The following is a 15,431-nucleotide window of genomic DNA, read 5'->3' as shown; positions in this document are numbered from 1 at the left end:
GAGACTAAACTTTTAATTCTGTCGATGTTTCTGAACTGGTAAAAAGCTTCTTAGTGAAGCTTTGATGTGGCTGCTGAAAGTCAGATCTGAGTTTATCAACACTCCAAGGTTACAAACTGGATTTGCCAATGCTGACCCTCTTCTCTTTACTAACAGAATAATCTCAGTTTTGTCTTCATTTAATTGTAGAAAATTCTTCCACCAGGGGAGGTGGGGCTTAGGAGTCTCATTCTGTTTGTTCCTGGCGGAGGCTGATCTGAGGGCCTACAAAGAGGATCAATTTAAAAAAAATAAAGGGGTTGCTGGATTAATTCCTGCCCATGTGGACTTGCATATTTTGATAAATTAGCTTGAAATGAGAGCCCCTTTAAGCAGTTTCATTAATTTAACTTTGTTACAGGATAAGAGTCATAAATTACATTTCAGAATGTAATTCATTTAATAAAAGTAATGACAAACTGAAATTATATACAAGCAAATAAATGTGGTTTACTTTTTTAAAAAACTGTCGACCTATATTTATCATCTTTTTGCACACAGATGGGATGTACATGGACATAACTGAAATTTTCAGCTCTTGATGATTCTCTTATTTACTGTACTTTGTACTCTAAAGATATGTTGACTCAGAATAATATGTGATAAAAAAAATTTCTTTAAATTTATTGGAACAGCAAATTTAAAAATTTTAAAGTTTTTTTTTCTTGTTGAAGATAATTTTATGTCCTTTTACACGTTTAAGCAACAAAAATTTGAATGCATGTTTTTTTATGAACATTCAAATATACAAATAAATAATAAATGTCCAATGTGTTTTTCAAAACTTCTTTCTCTTAAAAAAGACCAGATTTCTCATTGCCATTAGCTTTATTATTGCAGAGTCTAAAAGATAATGTTAACAGTGCAGCATGATAACAGAACACATTTCACTTTTAATTTTTCAGAATTTTTCAGTGTCATTTCTTTGGACCAAACAAGATGATAAGCATTAAGTTGATCAAATATTTAAATTTTCAAGTCATTACAAATTGATCAAATTTTCCAAATTATTCCAGATATTTTAAGTAAAAAGAAGCAAACAAGTACATACAATGACATAAAAGCTGCTTAATAGCTTAGCAGTCCTTACTGATAGTAACCAGTACAGGGTTAGACCACAACAGGAAGGGAATCCTTGTGGTATGTAAAGGCGGAGTCATTATAGCTCTGGTAGAGAAATAAAATCCCTGAAATCCAGTGAGAAGTCTGAAGCACAAGTAACAGCACAAGTGATTCAGTTGGAAATTGTACAGGGTGTTTTCTTTGAGCAGCAGTTATAGAGCCTGTTGATGCGAGCAATGTCGTTCTTGCTCATTTGCTTGGCGTGTCCAAAGTCAAGATTCGAATCACACTTGGCGACCATGGTTGGCTTCCCATTTTTGGAGAAGGCGAACCTTTAACAAGACAAAAACATTATTAAACTAATGATGAGATCAAATTTATAGTAGTTTTGTATATGCAGATGGATTGAATCCCCCCCCCCCCCCCTTTTCACACACACACACACACACACACAAACACACCCAATGCACACAAACTATCTCACAAAACTTTACTTGTAGTATTGCATGACAGAGTTGAAGTCGTAAGGAGTCTTCAAGTTGTTTGTCTCCACTTTATCAAAGTTATTTTTGAATTCTGTGCAGGTATAAAAACAGATCATTTTCAGTAACAGATTTCTAACATTTGCTTTCAGGAAATGTAGACAAATTTAAAGTCTTGGACATGATGTCAAAACATTTTGGACTTGCAGAACTGAAAGTCATGCATCTTGTCTATCTGGATGACTAATAAAGACAGAACTGTGAAGGTAAAGTTTTTGTGTGTGAGCTGACCTGGTTCAATGTTCTCGAAGAGAATCCTGATATATTCGTCTCTGTCGGAGCGTTCCTGCTCATGGTGGAATCCCAGAGCGTGAAGAACCTCATGCTGCACTGTGGAGTGGTACAAACAGCCCGGTTTTGCCAGTGAGATAAACTGTCCGCCAGTTCGACGGCCAACAAAGGACCAACACCTGACACATACACACAGTAACAAGAGTTTGTTTGATTGGGTTAAAAAAAAACAAAAGAGAAAACAGATATTGTTGATAGCATATTTTACAGTAATTTTACAGTAATTGATAGACTGAAATAGGAGGATTTAATCATAACAATGTATATTAAGCTCATAATTCACAGAAGCATATAAATGGTTTTCTCATATCATGAAACAGATTTTAAATGGTGCGGCATCGTCCGGACCGCTGTGCTTAGGTTGTGTGTTTTATTTCTTTTTTTATTTAGTTTTCCTGACTTTTGTTATCCCATCGTCGAGGGAGTGTTTGGAACAGGCTGAGATCCCAGGCCCATCGCCCACTTTTGACCAGCATCCTACTTGCTAATGTCCAGTCCATAAATCTCTCCAGCTCATGCTCGGCAGATTTGGAGCACCTCTCCATCCTGTGCCGACCATTCTAACTCCCCTGGGAATTTACAGCCATCATCACAGCTGCCACATACATTTTACCACATGCAGACACCAACACAGCACTATCGGACCTACACGATGTGCTGTGTCGCCACATGACCAAACACCTGGACGCTGCCCTTATTGTGGCGGAGGATTTTAACAAGGCTAACCTTAAAAAAGTTATGCTGACGTTTTACCAACACGTCATGTGTGGCACAAGAGAGAATAACATCTCGGAACAATGTTACACACAATTCAAAAAGAGCTAGAAAGCGGTGTCTTTGCCTCCTCTTAGAAAATCAGAACACAATGCCGTCTACCAACAAAAGATGGTATATTATTTTATAGCATATATATATATATATATATATATATATATATATATATATATATATATATATATATATTTATATTTATATATAGTTAGTCTGTATAACATGGACATCACTGCACACTCATTGCTCTGCATCATTGCACCAAAATTATCTTTATATTTATAGTCTTTGTAGTTTTAAATTGTTTTCTGTGTTGTTTTCTTTACTAGTAGTAAATGGGTATGCGCAGCCTCGGATGCATGTACAACTGCCATCTTCACTGCCATGGGACAAATAACACTTGAAACTTGAATAATTTATAACACTTTCTACTTTCCAAATATGCCCAGTTTAACTTCTTAAATTCCCAGATGCAGAAGAGGAGCTACTGTCATGTGACGACTGATTTACAAAATATTTTTTGTATATTTAATGCTTATACTGTTTTAAAGTGTCAAAATTGCTGGATGATTGTCTTCGGGTTTGTGGTATCCACCAGGGGGCAGAAGATAAGTGTCACTTCTCAGAAACTGTATGTATTGATAGAACAAGTCTGTGTGTGTGTGTGTGTGTGTGTGTTTTTTTTTTTTTGTTTTTTTTTACCCCTTCATAGCTTCAAAGTAGAGGTAATGTAGATCACTTGCTTTCCACGGGACAAAGCGAATGCAGGTGGACTGAACGAAGCTCTGCAGGCTGCTAATGATGATGAAGCGCTCTAAATCATCTACAGAAAAGTGTTCTTGTTTATCACAATTTTTGTACATCATGCTTTAATATAAAAGAAGCTAACAGTGACTCTGTGGTTTTGTTTAAATAAAGTTTAAGTCAGAGCTGCTTACTGTATTTAGTAGAGATGAAGTAAGGCACGTAGACGTAGCGTCCAGTTTTAGACCACTTGCAGCCTTTGGCAGTGCATGGGTCTGCGTTCCTGCTGGAAGTATCCGGCAAAGCAATGTCATCCTGCACCACAGGTATCTCTGTAGCACAAAAAAGGTCTCCAATAAATGTACAAACCAAGAATGTCAGAGGGAAATATGTCTCATTGATATGCTACAAACATAAGAGCCTTGCTCAGGGACCCACAGTGTATAAATAAAAGAAGTAAAAAATGAAGAAGTATATTTAACATCTAGAAAAGAAAAGCAGGTTATGGTTTAAAGTTTTCACTGAGAGAATTTTTGAATGAATTAGTTATCATTTGAACTGGTGGCAGTTTATTTCCTGTTATTTTGACCAACCGTAACCCAGTAAACGTTTCATCTGTAATATTAATGTTCTAAAGTTTGTTTCTTACTTGGGTCAATTTGGGGTCTTAGGATGATTTCAGAGATGTCCATCGATTGGCCTGAAGAAAACATTAAACAGAGATTTTTAAATTAGTGTGTCAGATGTCAGTCATGTAGATATTTAATTTATTTCACCTGTTTTATCTTTACTGTCAATCGGTGCACTCTGCAACACAAAAACAACATTTCAGAAGTTCATTAAAAAAACTTCATGATAAATAAGAATTCAGATTATTACCATTGAATTAACAACAGATTGTTTAAAAATACTTCATGTTCACATTTCTTAATTCTCTACAATCCCATATCTTCTGAAGTATTAAGGATAAAATGAAGTGGAGTTATCTAAAAATTTAATCTAACAAGACAAAAACCTTGTTTTTTCTTTTTAAACCTGAACCTGAAACTGTGAGGACTGCTGAGCACTCAAATAACAGCCATATGTTTAGAGTTCAACTTACCAGAGAAACATCCGTCAGTGAGAGGATGAGGAGGAAGAGGAAAGTTGGAGTCATGATGGTGGTCCTCTGCAGAGAGATGAATGAGTCTGAGAGAGAGTAGGATTCTGAGTCTGGATGCAGCTGATGTTCTTTATAACGCGCTCATGCAACTTGTGGGCCAATACTTTGTTTCTGATAAGTGAATCGAAATGAACCAGTAAACATTTTAGAGGAAGGAAATTGCAGCATCATGCTCAAGCCTTAAGCCGCCCTTCATTTCTTTATGTTTGGCTTCAAAGAAACTTTATAATCTTTTTATTAGATTTTTAAAACAGAAGGCTTTTTAAGGGAATGCATTCATTTGTTTGATAAGTCTTTTAATGTCAGCTTAAGTCATTCATGTACAAAACACAAAATATCTACAATTCAGTAACTGTGGGATTTATTTTGCTTCCATGAGTTCAAACTTTTTTACACCACCACAAGAAAACCATCAGCTGCCTTCTGCCCGGAAAGACAGATCCTCCTGTCTCACAAACAATCAAGGTCATCCCAAATCACAGGAGACCCCTCACATCCTACCCACCACCTGTTTGGTCATCCACTACCTGGTCACCATTCCAGGCCAATCAGCTCAGAGGCCATCTTTTTTTTTTTCTTCTTTTTTTTTACCTCTAATTTTGTTCTATTTATCATGTGTTCTTTACCTTCTTTAATCATTTTATATTTATACATGTTTTTTGGCACAGTAGCTGAGTGGAGCAACTGTATAATGACAATTCAGCTTATTCTATTCTATTCTATTCTATTCTGTTCTGTTCTATTCTATTCTATTATATTCAATTCTAAATCTGCAGGCATGCTTTTTATCTGAAAGAGGAAAAAGTGCTCTTTCTGGATCAGAGATGAGTCCCTGCCTCATGTAGAGGAGATTGGGTATCTTGGGGTCTTGTTTGCAAGTGATGTCAAACTAGAGTGAGAGATGGACAGAAGGACAGAAGGACTGGTGCTTTGTTAGCAGTGAGACGGTGTTGTGTTAGTTTGTTGTTGTGATAAAGGAGTGGTTAAAAGGTAATGTTTTCAATTTACTTTGGAACTTTGTTCCAAACCTTCCTGAAAGTCATAAAGTTTGTGTGGTGATCTAAATAATGAGAGACTTGTTGCTTTCCTTTGGGGATATTTAAAGCATACCCAACTGGGACAAACTGCTGGGAGAGACTTAGAGCATACTGGATGACTCATATATCCTGTCTGGCCACACACACACACACACACACACACACACACACACACACACACACACACACACACACACACACACACACAACTTCACTTGACAGAGAGACAGAGACAATGCCTGTGAAAAACTAAGCAAATATGTAAATTAAAATATAAATAATAAAGAGTAGGAGAAACAATGCATTAGAGGGCTCAACATGCAGCATAGACTTAATTTTTGAGGTGCTGTTATATTACTTTCATTTCTTTTTTTTCAAATAATCTGCTGGCCTGACTTATTTAAGGCAAAGGCCCGGCCCGGTCGGGCTCAGCCCGAAAGGGTGACATGGGCCTCCCCTCCCGTGGGCTCACCACCTGCAGGAGGGGCCATAGGGGTCGGTTGCAGTGTGAGCTGGGCGGCTGCCAGAGGAGGGGACCCTGGCAATCTGATCCTCGGCTGCAAAAGCTAGCTCTAGAGACGTAGAATGTCACCTCTCTGGCGGGGAAGGAACCTGAGCTGGTGTGCAAGGTTGAACAGTTCTAGGTAGATATAGTCGGACTCACCTCGACGCACAGCCTGGGCTCTGGAACTACAGTCCTTGAGAGGGGCTGGACCCTCTTCCATTCTGGAGTTGCTCCCAGTGAGAGGTGCCGAGCAGGTGTGGGCGTGCTCATTGCCCCCCGACTTGGCGCCTGTACGTTGGGGTTTACCCCAGTGGATGAAAGGGTAGCCTCCCTCCGCCTTCGGGTGGGGGGACGAGTCCTGACTGTTGTTTGTGTCTATGCACCAAATAGCAGTACCCACCCTTTTTGGAGTCCTTGGAGGGGGTGTTGGAGAGCACTCCTTCCGGGGACTCCCTCGTTCTGCTGGGGGACTTCAATGCTCACGTGGGCATTGAAGTGGACGCCTCCCTGGTGAGGTGTTCTGTGCACGTCCCACCGGAAAGAGGCCCCGAGGAAAACCCAGGACTCGCTGGACGGACCACATCTTTCGGCTGGCCTGGGAACGCCTCGGGATTCTCCGGATGAGCTGGTGAATGTGGCCGGGGAGAGGGATGCCTGGGTTTTCCTGCTTAGGCAGCTGCCCCTGCAACCTGACTCCGGATAAGCAGCAGAAAATGGATGGATGAATTTTTTTATATTTCGTACAAAACTGTAATTAAGTTATACAATCTTTATGGGTAAATCTTTAAGAATGTTCTTTTACAAAAGTAACTAAATGGTAAAGTTACTTTTAACCATACTTTTAATGTACTTTTTGATGTAAGTAATCAACAAAGTTACCGAGTTACTTTTTGAATTAAGTAACTAGTATTTGTAAGTAGTTACTTTTTTCAGAACCTAGCACAACTCTCCTTGTCACAGCGGTGAACTACCACAAACCACTTTATCCTCCCTATTTATGAAGATTCTGACAGTTTTACATTTAGAGGATGGCTACAAGAAGACCCATTTAATGCATCATACAATAACCACTAAAGGCCCATTTATGCTCCCTTACATACGAAACATACGTTACTATTTACATACATAAGGGAGCATAAATATTCCTTAAAGCAACCGAGAAGGCTTCGAATTGGCTGTGGATCCAGAGAGGAGATCCATGGGGGCCAGCAAATGTCTCCTGAACATACCGTGGTCTTACCAACTGTGGTGGGGTTGCCTGGGAGAGGGTGTATGATGTTGAGAGGTCTGAAACACCCAAAGACACCAGACTACGTCTGATGACGCGTTTAGGTGCATCAGAAAATGTATGTTCAGAACTTTATTATTATTTTTTTATTTATTTATTTATATTTGTTGTTTTTTTTATTGCCAAATAACTGACCGGACCAGAAGAACTAAAGAAAGGGAGAAGGTGAACAGAGGAGACAAGGGAAGTGTGCAGAGAGGAAAAAGGAGAAACAGAAACGAAAAAAAAAACACAACAACTGTGCAATCAAATTCAAAATAAAAATAAATAAACAGACAATCACCTGCTGCACCACCCAGACATCTAAACATCCTCTGGCCTCTAAGAAAACACAGCAGACAATCATCAGGAGCACCTGGAGGAAGCTTGTTCTCCATTTCCACTGCATTTAAAACTCCTAAGGTTGGGTAAAAATTTTGTCATCAGGCAGACTTTAGGATTATTTTTATTTTAATTTATTCATCGCTCACATTCAAATAAAGATGGAATTTTCTGACAACAGCAATAAAAAAAAATAAAAAAAAAATGATCAAAATCACCTTCCACAGAAAAATGACAACAAAACCACAAATGTGTAAAAATATATTAAGTCTATGAAAATGACCAATGAAGAAATAAGATGTTTCGTTAAGTATTTCTTAAGATGTCTCTTCACAAGAAATTCCAAAGAAAAGAGGAAACAAAAATACATAACAATATTAAAGTTGTTTTTTTTTTTTTATTTTTTATTTTTGTTTGTTTGTTTTTCTTAAAGATGGAAAAAGTAAGAAAAACAAACACTGACTGCAAAAGCCACTAAATTATTAATTTCTTTGGGGTCTTTATATGACAAGGACTTGTTAACTATAAGGTTAAATAAATGGTAAACTAATATACTAAAAAAAACAAAGACTCACTTCCAAGCAACATAACTTGAAAAACCACTTTTGATTTGTGGGAATTTAAATGTTCATTGCAAAAATATTTTGAGATTAAGCTGAAGTAACAATAAAACAGAAGAAAGCTGAAAAGAAAAGAGAAATCAGAAAGGCTATGTTTTGTAAAGAAAAAGTTAGGACTCCCTGATGTTTTTAGCTTTGTCTAAATTCAGGTGGATCATATCCGGTACAAACAACTGGAACATCATTACAATATTTTCAAGTCTCTCTTTGTATAAATGGGTATTTATTTATTTGCATTTTTCTTGTGTATATCCTGACCATTTGAAAAGGAACCACAAATTTTGCCAAATTTCTCAGTGAGAAACTAACGGACTAATTGTTCATTAATGATTACCTAAGCCTTGTATTCCTGTGAAATCAGATCAATTAGCCAATAATTACTTAATAATTGTTAAATGGTCCATTAGTCTTAAAATGAAACGTAACCAGGGACTAATTGTTCATTAATGAACTTACTTCAGGGGCCACTAAAAGTAAGTGTAAGTAAAGTAAGTGAATAGTAAGTTGACAATGAAGTACTGCAGAACTGCTGTTGGTCAAGAGTAAAGGAGTTGTTAGATATGGGGAACTCACCAGGAAAGAAGTCAACGTTAGTGATTCCCCAAATATGAACTCATCAGTAAGGAATCATTGATCCACAATTACTTAAAACCTGTTATTAGCCAGTGGTGTAGTGGTTAGCACTGCACTTCCTCACAACAAGAAGGTTGCTGGTTCGAGCCTCTCCCAGAGAGGTTTTTGTGTGATTGCACGTTCTCCCTGTGTATGTATGGGTTCTGTTGCTGCAAAACGATAACTTTGTCTGAGGGTCGCTGTGGGCTAAACTCTGGGTTTTCTGCCTGACGCGAGTTCTGAAATATTCTCAACCACTTCTGTGTCAGCAGCGATACGTTTATTCCTTCCATTCATTGTTCCAAAACACATCCAGGCACTGAGTAAACGTTATTCTGACTGAAACAGGCTTATGCTATATATTACGTGATAACACGGTCAACAGAAATGTGACCACCACCGAGCTCACTCCACTTCCTCATCCATTCATCTAAAACACCTGTGAGTTGGTACCTTTCAAACTTCGTGACACACACACACACACGCCCACAGCACCACACCCACCACCCAGATGCCGATGCTGCATGTCACCTGTGCCACCTCATAAATATGCAAATACTAACATGGCTCCTACAGGTTCTTTCTGGGTTCTCCGGCTTCCTCCCACCGTCCAAACACACGCATGTTAGGTTAGGTTAACTGGTCACTCTGAATTCTCCCCAGGAGTGAGGTGAGTAGTTGTTTGTTTCTCTGTGTTGGTCCTGCAATGGACCAGCGCTGGCCCGGTGCCTCTTGCCTGCTAATTAGACTCCAGCTTCCCTGCAACTCTTAATCAGACTAAGCGGTAGAGAAAATGAATGTTATTAGCCATTTTATCAGATTTCTAAGTAATACAAAGTTCATGTATTCATTCATAAGCCTTCACTTATTCCTCATTAGTTTCTAAGAAACTAAGCAAGTTTTGTGGTCTCTACTGTAAAGTGTTAACAGTTTAATATATTTGTGTTTACATTTTTCTTATATTTCATATTAATTATTTTTCTTTATGTAACTTCTGATAGCTGCTGTGATTATAAAAGTGTGTATCTGTCTGTCTGTAAACTTGGCCAGATGGGTCTACCCTGCATTACCAAATTATCCAACATTTAAACAACAGAAAAGCAGCAAGATCTTTAGTGAAAGAGATTTACAGTCAAATGAAGATTGTTTTCTTATTAAATAACTGTCTTTGTCATCTTCTTGCACATTTAAAAGATGCCTAGGAAAATAATAAAACATTTCAAATGTTCATTTTCTTCTTTCTTGAATTTATAGTTTGATCTTTAAACCCAACAATGTTGAACCATAGAAACATTTTTGTGTAAATTTATAACAACAATTTGTCTTAAGGTTCATTTTCCTTTTGATCAAAAGCTTCTTTCCATTTAGTATCCTTACTTCAGAGGAAGCTACTAATACACAATATACCAGACAATGTTCACAGTACATCATGACAACAGTATATTTCACTTATTGATTTACAATTTTTATTTCATCAGGCTATTTTTACTTTAGATGACACAAGACAATCAGCTTTAAGTGTAATATTTATTCCAAATATAAAGCAAATAAGAAGCAAGCAAATATATATAATCAGAAAAAATAAAAACAGCTGCATCCGCCACCACCCACTGTGACGCTTGGCCGAGGATTTCCAGCAAAGTCAATAATTCCCAATAATTTCCATATTGCTCTAGGCTCACCACAATGAGAAGTACCTATTTCACAGCTAATAAGAAGTGGTCTGAGGTATGGAAGACAGGTTCAGGGCGACTGCAACAATCCCTCACTGCAAGGTAACTATGAAGTCCACCTCCAGTGCCAGATTGCAAAGGCGGACCTGGAAATGGAATACTTCAAATATATAGTTGCTATGACAAAAATTTAAATAACATATTGAAAATGGAAGTGTCTGTTCATTTCTTTAAATCAAAGTGGTTTTCACAGACTTGGTCACACTATGGTGACTTTCCATCAGATCATTAAGCTGGAGATATTTTAAGCTTGGCCTGAGCAAGACCTACTCCCTACCAGGCTGTTCACAGCATATGTTTCCATATTAACTTACTTAAATTAGCCACTTTGGAACAGAAAACCCAAGATTGCCGTTTAGTGCAGGTTAATATAGCCAGCTATACCAGTAAACCCACTTTTTGGAATACCCCTCAGGGCTAGAACTTGACAGAATGAGATGCTATACAATCATCATCCACCAGTTTTCCTGTAGGTGAGGTATTTAGAAGCTGACCATTTATGCTCTGCTTGAAGGGGAGAAAGCAATGAAATCCAGTCAGAAGTCTGAAGCACAAGTAACAGCACAAGTAATTCAGTTGGAAATTGTACAGGGTGTTTTCTTTGAGCAGCAGTTATAGAGCCTGTTGATGCGAGCAATGTCGTTCTTGCTCATTTGCTTGGCGTGTCCAAAGTCAAGATTCGGATCACACTTGGCGACAATGGTTGGCTTCCCATTTTTGGAGAAGGCGTACCTTTAACAAGACAAAAACATGATTAAAATAATGATGAGATCAAATTTATAGTAGTTTTGTAATATGCAGATGGATTGACCCCCCCCCTTTCACACACAAACACACACACACACACACACATAAACAAAACTTTACTTGTTGTATTGCATGACGGAGTTGAAGTCATAGGGAGTCATCAAGTTGTTTGTCTCCACTTTTTCAAAGGCAAATTTAAATTCTGTGCAGGTATAAAAAAAGATCATTTTCAGTAACAGATTTCTAACATTTGCTTTCAGGAAATGTAGACAAATTTTAAGTCTTAGACATGATGTCAAAACATTTTGGACTTGCAGAACTGAAAGTCATGTATCTTGTCTATCTGGATGACTAATAAAGACAGAACTGTGAAGGTAAAGTTTTTGTGTGTGAGCTGACCTGGCTTAATGTTCTCGAAGAGAATCTTGACATATTCATCTCTGTCGGAGCGTTCCTGCTCATGTTGGAAGCCCAGAGCGTGAAGAACCTCATGCTGCACTGTGGAGTGGTGCAAACAGCCCGGTTTTTCCAGAGAGATATACTGTCCGACATTTTGACGGCCAACATAGGACCAACACCTGACACATACACACAGTAACAAGAGTTTGTTTGATTGGGTTAAAATATAAAAAAAAACAGATATTGTTGATAGCATATTTTAAAGTGATTTAACAGTAATTGAAAGACTCAAATAGGAGGATTTAATCATAACAATGTCTATTAAGCTCATAATTCACGGAAGCATATAAATGGTTTTCTCATATCATAAAACAGATTTAAAATGGTGCGGCATCGTCCAGACGCCGTCCGGACCGCTGCGATTGGGTTGTGTGTGTTATTTCTTCAGTGTCTTTGCCTCCTGTCAGAAAATCAGACCGCAATGCCGTCTACAAACAAAAGATGGCATATTTTCCTTTATATACTTATTTTATATATATATATATATATATATATATATATATATATATATATATATATATATATATATATATATATACATATAGTTTTTGTAGTTTTAAATTGTTTTCTGTGTTGTTTTCTTTACTAGTGGTAAATGGGTATGCGCAGCCTCGGATGCATGTACAACTGCCATCTTCACTGCAATGTGACAAATAACACTTGAAACTTGAATAATTTATAACACTTTCTACTTTCCAAATATTCCCAGTTTAATTACTTAAATTCCCAGATGCAGAAGAGGAGCTACTGTCATGTGACGACTGATTTACAAAATATTTTTTGTATATTTACTGCTTATACCTTTTTGATGTGTCAACATTTTTGGAGGATTGTCTTCTGGTTTGTGGTATCCACCAGGGGGCAGAAGATAAGTGTCACTTCTCAGAAATTGTATGTGTTGATAGAACAAGTCTGTGTGTGTGTGTGTGTGTGTGTGTGTGTTTTTTTTAACCCAGTTTTAGCTTCAAAGTAGAGGTAATGAAGATCATCTGGTTTCCACGGGACAAAGCGAATGCAGGTGGACTGACTGAAGCTCTCCAGGCCTCTAATGATGATGTTGCTCTCTTCAGAATCTACAGAAAAGTGTTCTTGTTTATCAAAATTCTAACAGTGACTCTGTGGTTTTGTGTAAATAAAGTTTCAGTCAGGGCTGCTTACTGTAGTTAGTAGAGATGTAGTAAGGCACGTAGACGTAGCGTCCAGTTTTAGGCCACTTGCAGCCTTTGGCAGTGCATGGGTCTGCGTTCCTGCTGGAAGTATCCGGCAAAGCAATGTCATCCTGCACCACAGGTGTCTCTGTAGCATAAAAAAGGCCTCCAATAAATGTACAAACCAAGAATGTCAGAGGGAAATATGTCTCATTGATATGCTACAAACATAAGAGCCTTGCTCAGGGACCCACAGTGTATAAATAAAACAAGTAAAAAATGAAGAAGTATATTTAACATCTAGAAAAGAAAAGCAGGTTATGGTTTAAAGTTTTCACTGAGAGAATTTTTTTAATGAATTAGTGATCATTTGAACTGGTGGCAGTTTATTTCCTGTTATTTTGTCCAACCGTAACCCAGTAAACGTTTCATCTGTAATATTAATGTTCTAAAGTTTGTCTCTTACTTGGGTCAATTTGGGGTCTTAGCATGATGTCCATCGATTGGCCTGAAGAAAACATTAAACAGAGATTTTTAAATCAGTGTGTCAGATGTCAGTCATGCAGATATTTAATTCATTTCACCTGTTTGATCTTCACTGTCAATCGGTGCACTCTGCAACACAAAAACAACATTTCAGAATTTCATTAAAAAAACTTCATGATAAATAAGAATTCAGATTATTACCATTGAATTAACAACAGATTGTTTAAAAATACTTCATGTTCACATTTCTTAATTCTCTACAATCCCATATCTTCTGAGCTATTAAGGATAAAATGAAGTGGAGTTATCTAAAAATTTAATCTAACAAGACAAAAACCTTGTTTTTTCTTTTTAAACCTGAACCTGAAACTGTGAGGACTGCTGAGCACTCAAATAACAGCCATATGTTTAGAGTTCAACTTACCAGAGAAACATCCGTCAGTGAGAGGATGAGGAGGAAGAGGAAAGTTGGAGTCATGATGGTGGTCCTCTGCAGAGAGATGAATGAGTCTGAGAGAGAGTAGGATTCTGAGTCTGGATGCAGCTGATGTTCTTTATAAAGCGCTCATGCAGCTTGTGGGCCAATACTTTGTTTCTGATAAGTGAATCGAAATGAACCAGTAAACATTTTAGAGGAAGGAAATTGCAGCATCATGCTCAAGCCTTAAGCCGCCCTTCATTTCTTTATGTTTGGCTTCAAAGAAACTTTATTATCTTTTCATTAGATTTTTAAAACAGAAGGCTTTTTAAGGGAATGCATTCATTTGTTTGATAAGTCTTTTAATGTCAGCTTAAGTCATTCATGTACAAAACGCAAAATATCTACAATTCAGTAACTGTGAGATTTATTTTGCTTCCATGAGTTCAAACTTTTTTAAAGGGCCTTAAACAATAATTTTCCTGCCTTTCTGAAAGTATTTCAAGGGGAGGCCAGATCATAAAGGATGTGCTGTAATCATCAATCATTGTTTGTGGTCTTCACAGACAAGATTCCAAATTGTAGTTGGAGGGAAGGGTGTCTGTCTTGGGGGTTTCAGGGTTTCATCTCTGTGTGGCAAGCTCGGGGGAGTAAAAAAAAGATAATAATATGTTAAAGTTGCAGACAACGCCATCCTGGGACTTTCACCCAGGGAATAACAAAAAAAACTCCAACAAGGCAACCAGGTCCGTTATACCAAGGAGGCACGAGACAAGCGTCCAATTAAATACTCTTTATTTAAAGTAAATAAAACAAAAGCCTCGGTTAAAAAAAAATAAAAGATGGCTGAGGCTTACCGGGAGATAGGTGGGCTAGAAGAGGTGAGGGGATCCAAACGAAGGCCACCCCAATCACACGTGCAAAACAAAACACACTTCACGCTCACTTCAGTCCCACAGCACAGACAAACGTGACCAGCATGCAGATGAGGGGAAGATCAGACTAGGAAGGGAACCCACACCGCAGAGGCACCACCACTCCAAGCTCTCAGGCCACTAAAATAAAAAGAAATGCAGTTGTTAAAAACAGTGAAATTAAACACAATAAAAAAAAAGGGCAACAAACAAAGTAAATTAAACTGCCGTAACATAAAACATCCACACTAGAGGCCAGCCATCCAGCCCAGTCCTCAATACAGGCCGCGTCCCGGGCCTCTAGTGGAGCGGCAGAGCATAAGAACGTCCCAAAACAATTTAAAAGAATCAGTAAAACAATTAAAACAATTAAAACAAATAAAACAACGTAAAGCAAAGCAGCAGCAATTAGGACGCCAATCTGAATGGTGTGGGAATGGCTGTAGATCCTCCAGCACCACACGCCACCACAGCCACTATCAGCCGCCTGGAAGGCGTCTAAGTTGTTAAAAGGCCGTCCGATAATTCCCCC

At 37.9% G+C, this 15,431-nt stretch overlaps 2 protein-coding genes across 2 annotated transcripts; both read right to left on the bottom strand.

The window, feature by feature from the left end:
• Positions 1-854: 854 nt before the first annotated feature.
• On the bottom strand, positions 855-4,695 carry LOC121642583 (low choriolytic enzyme-like). The gene is made up of 8 exons (XM_041989345.1): positions 4,552-4,695; positions 4,226-4,256; positions 4,099-4,149; positions 3,644-3,781; positions 3,408-3,528; positions 1,875-2,053; positions 1,596-1,677; positions 855-1,433 (listed from the first exon to the last, which is right to left on the bottom strand). The coding sequence occupies exons 1-8, from the start codon at positions 4,603-4,605 to the stop codon at positions 1,274-1,276; spliced, it is 816 nt and encodes a 271-aa protein (XP_041845279.1). The 5' UTR covers positions 4,606-4,695; the 3' UTR covers positions 855-1,273.
• A 5,759-nt stretch (positions 4,696-10,454) lies between these two features.
• On the bottom strand, positions 10,455-14,144 carry LOC121642618 (low choriolytic enzyme-like). The gene is made up of 8 exons (XM_041989396.1): positions 13,992-14,144; positions 13,666-13,696; positions 13,548-13,589; positions 13,092-13,229; positions 12,886-13,006; positions 11,874-12,052; positions 11,595-11,676; positions 10,455-11,459 (listed from the first exon to the last, which is right to left on the bottom strand). The coding sequence occupies exons 1-8, from the start codon at positions 14,043-14,045 to the stop codon at positions 11,300-11,302; spliced, it is 807 nt and encodes a 268-aa protein (XP_041845330.1). The 5' UTR covers positions 14,046-14,144; the 3' UTR covers positions 10,455-11,299.
• Positions 14,145-15,431: the final 1,287 nt, after the last annotated feature.

This window comes from Melanotaenia boesemani, chromosome 1, assembly GCF_017639745.1.
Source record: "Melanotaenia boesemani isolate fMelBoe1 chromosome 1, fMelBoe1.pri, whole genome shotgun sequence".
Classification (NCBI taxonomy): domain Eukaryota; kingdom Metazoa; phylum Chordata; class Actinopteri; order Atheriniformes; family Melanotaeniidae; genus Melanotaenia; species Melanotaenia boesemani.
The sequence above is the reverse complement of the archived record's forward strand: the minus strand, read 5'-3'. Positions and strand labels throughout refer to the sequence as shown.